General features: G+C 33.2%; 1 protein-coding gene across 3 annotated transcripts; it reads left to right on the top strand.

Moving 5' to 3' along the window:
• The first annotated feature begins 3680 nt into the window (after window positions 1-3680).
• LOC120193882 (heavy metal-associated isoprenylated plant protein 3-like) lies at window positions 3681-5466 on the top strand. Of its 3 annotated transcripts, none has more exons than XM_039196308.1 (5): window positions 3681-3796; window positions 3910-4042; window positions 4167-4384; window positions 4555-4648; window positions 4773-5466. In XM_039196308.1, the coding sequence occupies exons 1-5, from the start codon at window positions 3788-3790 to the stop codon at window positions 5339-5341; spliced, it is 1023 nt and encodes a 340-aa protein (XP_039052239.1). In that variant the 5' UTR covers window positions 3681-3787; the 3' UTR covers window positions 5342-5466. The 3 variants fall into 3 exon arrangements, with proteins under 3 accessions (XP_039052239.1, XP_039052238.1, XP_039052237.1); XM_039196307.1 differs by lacking the exon at window positions 3681-3796 and having other exon boundaries at window positions 3883-4042; window positions 4773-5360; window positions 5394-5456; XM_039196306.1 differs by lacking the exon at window positions 3681-3796 and having other exon boundaries at window positions 3883-4042.
• The last annotated feature ends 1951 nt before the right edge of the window (window positions 5467-7417 follow it).

Below are 7417 nucleotides of genomic sequence, written 5' to 3'. Positions count from 1 at the left end.
CAAATAGTTAACGCTCTAAAATAGGGGGTTTCTCTAAAATGAAATGTTAGGTGCCAAAGTACTACAAAAAAAAGGGTTAAAGTAATTATTCAATCAAATATTAGAATTTTTTTATTCTTAAAGTGAAACGTTTAAGGCTAAAATACTAAAAAAAAAATCAAAATGACCATTTTAATAAATATTGAGGAGTAATTTTTCACATTTTTTATATCACCCTACCTATGATAATTTAGAAAATGTATTATTGTTAAGATAAAAACTTATAAAGAACTTTTGAAGTTTCCTCAACTTTAATAAATCTTATTTTACACATTATTTTATAAAATATTTGAAAGAAAAAGATAAAAAAATTATATATCCATTATTTTTAAAAAATTGAAATTTTAGAACAATATTCTTAAATTTATTGATCCGCCATTATAGTTATTCAATCTATCCAAACCTAAATTATTGTGAAAAATTTAATATTATCAAAGTAATTAACATTAATTATTTTAAAATTTAAGGCTAAAATGAAAATTATTGACGTTATCCATATACTTTATTTATAATAAATCCTGCTTTTAAATTTAATATGCATAATCCATCTAAGAATCCCAATAGCTAAAGGAATAATTATTTTTTTTAAAGGTTTTGAATTCAAAGAGTTAAATTTATAATGTATATATAACTTAAAAAAAGAATATAAACAGAAACTACAAACGAAAATTACATTTTAATAGTCATGGATGATAATTTGCTAAATATTTTCAAACACTATGCTTTAGAACTTGAAGTAGTAACCATCAAATATTTGATTTTCCTAATTAATCCCAAGTGAATTTAGTTGAAAATATTGTTAAATTCGGTCCATTTATTTAAAGTAAATTATTTTTTATTTAATTAAAAAGGTTGTTTTTATTGAAATATTTAAAATATTTTTTTAAATATATAAAATAATAATTTCTTTTAACTTAAGATATAGTTGTTTTACTAAAATAAATATGTAAAACACACTATTATTTCTAGTGAACTAAAAATTAACCAACAACATCAATTATAAAATAATTTAAATATTTAAAAGAAATATAAATCTTATTCTTTCAAAAAAGAATTAAGCATTTATTTTTATAAAAATACGTTAAAAAGTTGAGTATGAAATATATTTTAATAATTATTTATAAACAAAACCTTATTTTATTATTTTATAATAAATTTTTTATACAAATACTACTTTATCATCCTTTATATTATTAAAAAAAATGAAGCAAATAAAGAGAAAGTGGTGGGCGTTACAAAGGCGGTATCGTTATCTGGAGGGAAAATATCTTGGATTGTTTGTTGAAATGAAATAAAGAGAAAAAGCAGAGCGACGGCTGTCGTGATTTATTATCCTGTCGTAAACTTGGGTTTCAAAGTGCCCCCACAACCACAATCCGGTGAGTTTAAAATAGGAAAATACTGTTGAATAGTTAGATTTTTGCATGTTACATTTCCCGTGTCATTCATCCAAGCCTTGCACTTGCAGATTTGCGATCCTTCTTACTTGCTATCTCCTCTTATAAATAAATACATTTATTTGTTTATTATTCATACCACAAAATAACTGATAAATATTTATAATATAATTAAAGAAGTGGTTATAAAAACTTAAAAAATATATATTTGATTTTTATATGTTTGTGATTTTTAGCCAAGTGTTGGAAGAGATATAAACAAGAAGATAGTGTATATTTATTTCTTTATCATCTTCATCATTTACATTCTTTCCTCATTTATCTTTATCATCTTCATCAAATCCTCGATATAGGACAGAGTACTTGAATTTTCACCAATTTTTATGAAGGAAAACAGTAAATATTTTATCAAGTGTAATCCATATTCCTTACCGGGCAGTCTGGACTTGTCCTTTTTTTGTTAAAAGGAAAAGACACTGTAAATAGTAAAATATAATATCGTAGAAAATGATGAAAATAAAGATTAAAAATCATGAAAGATAAATACGATTACATATAGTAACAAGAGCGGTGAATGACTTAAATAAATAAAAGAAACTGGAATTGTTGTTGTGAGGAGATAGTAAAAAATCTCACATCGCATCCTAATTTATAGTATTGTCAGACCAACTCGAAATTCTTTGTCTACATATATTAGGATGAAAAATATGTTGTATTTCCTCTTTTGACAGTTGCGCCCCACTGAACGCACCCAGTAAACGAAGACGAGGGAGTGAGAGATTTGATGGGCCTTGTGTGAATCCAGGAAACCAACCAGGTTTCAGATATTTGGAAATGATAGATACGTAGAGATAAGTGTTAAAACACAACCAAATTGCAACGCTATCCACACATTTCCGGTCATTAAAGTGGCAATAAAGAAAAAGAGTGCAGAGTTGTGTTCCAATTTGCTTAATTAACTCGGTTTTCAAAAGGATATAATACTGCTTTCGTGTGTTCAACTTTGCATTGACATTTGACACCCTCCTTTCTTGTTAAATTATTCTCCTAAATCCAATTTGCTTGAATTTTTTTCTAGTTTGGGTCCTACTTTTTTTTTGAATTAGACTCCATGATTTGAATGAATAGTAACTTACCGAATACATCTACAACCAACTTCAAAACTGGAAGGGGGTTTCTACATGTACCAGGGACGTCCAAGTGTAATTCTAGATCGAAGTTTCAAATATCTCGCTTATCATTCAATTAAAATTTAGCCACTTATAAAAGCAATGTTGAATAAGGCCAATCTTTTATTTTATACTTTGGTCATATTCTAAATTTTTACCTTGGAACTTCAAAGACTCACTTGAGAGGGTTATATTCACTACAGTAATAAGTGCCCAAAGCTTTATCACTTTATACGGCAGTGGCAGGTTGGCAGCTGTGTTGTATCTTGTTGGTGGGATCTGATAAAAATTGCATTGTTGCGAATGCTAACTCCTTTAAAGGCCAGAGCCCAGTCTTTACACAGATGCCTCAATTAACTTTTCTGCTCCGGGCCAGGTTTCTGTTGGGTCAATGCTTATAATTAATTGGATCAGTAATTAACATGGTTCCAGATATTACTAAGAACTTGTGAGTTGGACTTGGATGGATTCCATGAAAATCAGGGCCATGATCGAGCCTCCTGCACTGTTAAGACGATCCACTAACAAGACCATCAAACACGTGGTAGGTTTGTCTCAAAATAAATAACGGGCTTTCGAGTTTACACATCACTTTAAAAAAAAAATCATGTGTTTTTGAAATTTTAGGCAATTGCATGATTTACAATTAAAGTGCTGAATTTATAGTTTCCACCTAACAAAATTCAACGTTCAATGGTTTTAAATGTCCACACTAGGTATAAATTTTGGTGGGATTAAAGTTACTTGCTACTTGAGTGATGAATTTTATGCCCCAATGAAAAGGGTACGGTTTGGTAAAAGAGGGTACTACCATGGGGCAGGTGGTGGAGTAAAATAAAGAACCGTTATAGAACCAAACAAGTGCATAAATGGACAGATATAAGGAAACAGGCATGGCTAAGCCAAGCCAACAGCTTCCAAACCCACCTCCCTAAAATTACTCGTATAATCCCCCACCTCCACTTTAGTAACCTTACCCAAGCGACCCGCACGCTTTTGTTTTAAACCCGGTTCCCATCCATCCATGCAACCATAACATGCATGCATGCATACATCATCAGCATTTCACCCCACTATGTCATCTCCTCTCCTCTCTCTATATATAATCTCCAACTTATCTGACTCCTTTGTTTCCTCCTATTTCCGCTCATCACAAAACTACTTAACCCTTTTTTACTCAGTATGGGAGAGGTTTGTTACCGGATATACTGTTTCCCACATTTCTCTTTCTTTTTTTGCCTTTTTCATTTCTTTCTTCCTTTGGTTGATGATAATACATGGGTTGTTCTTTGCCCAAGTTGCAGAAAAACAATGGAAACAAGAAAGGTGGATATAAGGAAAAGAAGGAAAATGGTCCCTTAACCGTTGTTTTCAAAGTTGATTGTCTTTGTGAAGGCTGTTCTTCCAAAATCCTTAAATGTGTCCGTGAATTAGAAGGTACATACATATATTAATGTTATGAATATTTCCACTTTCTTAATGGGTTTTACATTTTTCTTCTCTCGTCCTCTGTTTTTTTCTTCCCATTCCCCCCCTCATCCTCTGTTTTTTTTTTGGTCAGGGGTGGAGACAGTGAAAACGGAGAGCGACACAAACAAAGTGACAGTGATAGGAGCTGTGGACCCAACAGCCCTTAAAGAAAACATTGCCAAGAAGTCTAAAAAGAAGATTGATGTCGTTGCTCCTCAACCTAAGAAAGATGATAACAAAGAAGAGAAAAAACCTGACAAAGACAAAAACCAGGGCTCTGATCAGAAACAAGATAAAAAACCCAAAGAGGTAATTCGTTTCACATTGTCAATTCTCTATTTTAATTTTCGACAATAAAAAAATGTATTTGCATGTCGGTTTTGAAGTGCTTTCAAATCAACATCCCTGTCAAAAATTAATTACTTTCTTGCTGTTTTTGTCAAACAAATTAGTAATATTTTTTTTAAATATTTGCTCAGGCCGCGTTAACGACGGCGGATTTGAAGGTGCAATTGAAATGCCAGTGCCAGGGATGTATTCTAAAGATTCGCAAAATTGTCTCTGAAACCAAAGGTGGTGGCTTATCAATTGTTTTTTTACTGTAGTTTAGATGGCATAGATTTTTACCGTTCAGCTACTGTAACGTCGTTCGAGTCTTGTTTTAGTTTCTGACTTTTGATTTTCGAGGGTGCTACAGGAGTGCATGAGTTAAAAGTAGACACACAGAAGGAGATGCTCACGGTAAAGGGAACTATGGATGTTAAGGCCTTGGCTGAGGCTCTGAAAGACAAACTCAAGAAGAATGTGGAGATTGTGCCACTCAAGAAAGAGAAAGATAACAACAAGGAGGGTGGAAAGACTAGTGTTGGTAGTGATGGTGGTAACAGTGGCGGTGGAGGTGGAGGTGGAAGTGGCGGCGGGAAGAAGAAGAACAAAGGTGGCAGTGCCGGTGTTGATGGTGGAAATGATGTTGATGCTAATGCTAATGCTGCTGCTGATGGTGGTGGTGGAAAGAATAAGGAAGGCAACAGGACGGAGTTTATGGTTCAACCTGAATATGGATATGGATACACGCCTGGTTACCCTGGATACATGCCAACTTATTCTGGTTATGGGCAACCGGGTTACGGGTACTGTTACGGGCACCCACACCCACATGGATATGGGCATCATTACCCGGGCTACGTGTCCAACAATCCAGTTTTTGTTCATCCACCTCACCAGATGTTTAATGATGAGAATCCTAATGCCTGTGCCATCTTGTGAGGGGAGTCCTAATCAACCTTTGGCCGTTTGTTCATTCACCACCAAAAGGAAATGGGATTGTAAAGTGTAAATAAGAAACGGAGGAGAGAATTGGAAATGAAAATTTTGGGTTAAACTTGGAGCTCCAATGCCTGTTTGGGTTCTTATTTTGTTGTTAAAAAAGTTGAATCTTAGCATTTTTAATGTGATTAGTAGTATCTTGCTATGTGTTGTATTCTGTTCACCCAATTGCTTTGAACTATTTAAGAGTACTAGATAACCTTTTGTGAAGTGGGGTTTGAAGGACATGTAATGCTTTTAATTTGCATACCTGGGAAATTATACTTCTGGTATGGCGATTAAATGGGGAAAAAAAGCACAGGCTGGTGGCCTAGAGCCACTCCATAACGAAGAAAAATGACCCAATGCTATTTACCACTCTTTTATTTCTATGTAACCCCAAAGGAAATATTGGGAGAGAAAAATAAAATGCTTTACGAAAAAACGTGCGAATTCACGCCTTTTACTTTGTGTGTCATTAGGTGTTAGGAGAATCAGTTTCTTCGTTTGTCCTGATGTGGAAGTAGGGGTGTTAAAAACATCCGATTCTATTGATCTAATTCGTTGATACGAATTAAAGTATTTTTTTTAAGAAAAATACCTAATCGGGTCGGAATATTGGCCAACCAAACTATTAACCAAAGACTCGGGTATCGAGAATTCTAAAAATCCGAATATCCAGATTTGAACACCTTACCTGAAATTACGAATAGCCCTTCATTTCTTTATTATTGTCATTTTTATCTAACGCATGAGCTGGATGAGCAGTATGTAACATTTCCCGGACACAGCGCAATCCCCGAGCTCAAGTTCTACACCTAATAAATGTAAAAGGGGACACAACAGTTTCCAGGACAGTCTACTGCAATAAAATGCCACTGTTTCATGTATGTTGCTCTCACCTTGTTTTCATCTTTGGTACAATTGCCGCATTGTTATATGAAAAACAAAATTACAAAACATGGGAAACACAAGTTCTGGAATCAGCATCACCCGAGTGCTTGGCAATCTTGGAACAAAAGGGCATGTCCCAAACTTAAGATAATTATTAACTAACATTAATAGCATATGTCATTAAAATATATTTAAAGATTTTAAAAAAGATAAAATAATTTCAGTGACCGAAAATGCCTTATAATATACGATTTTAACCAACTTTTTTTTGGATTTGCGAAAATGACTAACAAATTTACAACGCGAACTCTAATTTCGCTTCCAAATTCGCAACACTGAATTTCAAATTCGTAACTCGATTTCTTAATTCGCAACACGAATTTTATTTTCGCAACTCGATTTTCGAAATCGCAACACGAATTTTTATTTCGCAATAGGTTTTAGTTTCGCAACACAAATGTTTTAGGTATATAACTACGTAACATCAGCAACTCATAACCTAAATCCCTAAATCGCAACTCATTCCATCTCCATCTATCACTCTTTCCGGCGACATCTGTTCCTATATCCAACGACATCCTTCCTCATCTCTAATTTTTTTTACATAATTTTATTTCTATATAATTTTTCAATGATTTCTCTCCCAAATTATCAACTATCAACTTAATAAAGGTATGTTTTCTCTAAGTTAGTGATGATATGTAGTTTATAGCTCGTTTGTTTAGTAAATTAATTTACAATTTGTAGAATGAAATCATCTAATGTTGATCATGTTTGGATAGATTTGTGTTTTGGAGGGTTATGGGAGAATATTCATGGTGTTTTACAATATATGCCTTTACCCATGAATCTTCAACTAAAACTGTCATTAAAAAAGTTAACTTATATAAAACTCTAATGTTACGTGTTGCAAAGAAATTGAATTTGGAGCCTCTAAGTGGATTTAGACTATCTTATCAGAGAAAATGTAAAGTTTATTTGTTAACCGACAATGAAGATGTTGAACGATTCATTGCTTACATTAGTGTTTCGCAAGAACATGATATTACATTGTATGTTGTTGAACCTAGAAGAAGTGAAGTTGGGTCAGTAGCGGGTAGTAATCAACTAAGTTCTTCAACCCCAGTTTATGGTGCTCACAAT

The sequence above is a fragment of the Hibiscus syriacus genome, unplaced genomic scaffold, assembly GCF_006381635.1.
Source record: "Hibiscus syriacus cultivar Baekdansim isolate YM2019G1 unplaced genomic scaffold, ASM638163v2 tig00116997_pilon, whole genome shotgun sequence".
Classification (NCBI taxonomy): domain Eukaryota; kingdom Viridiplantae; phylum Streptophyta; class Magnoliopsida; order Malvales; family Malvaceae; genus Hibiscus; species Hibiscus syriacus.
Note: the sequence above shows the minus strand (reverse complement) of the source record. Positions and strands in the feature narration are given on the sequence as shown.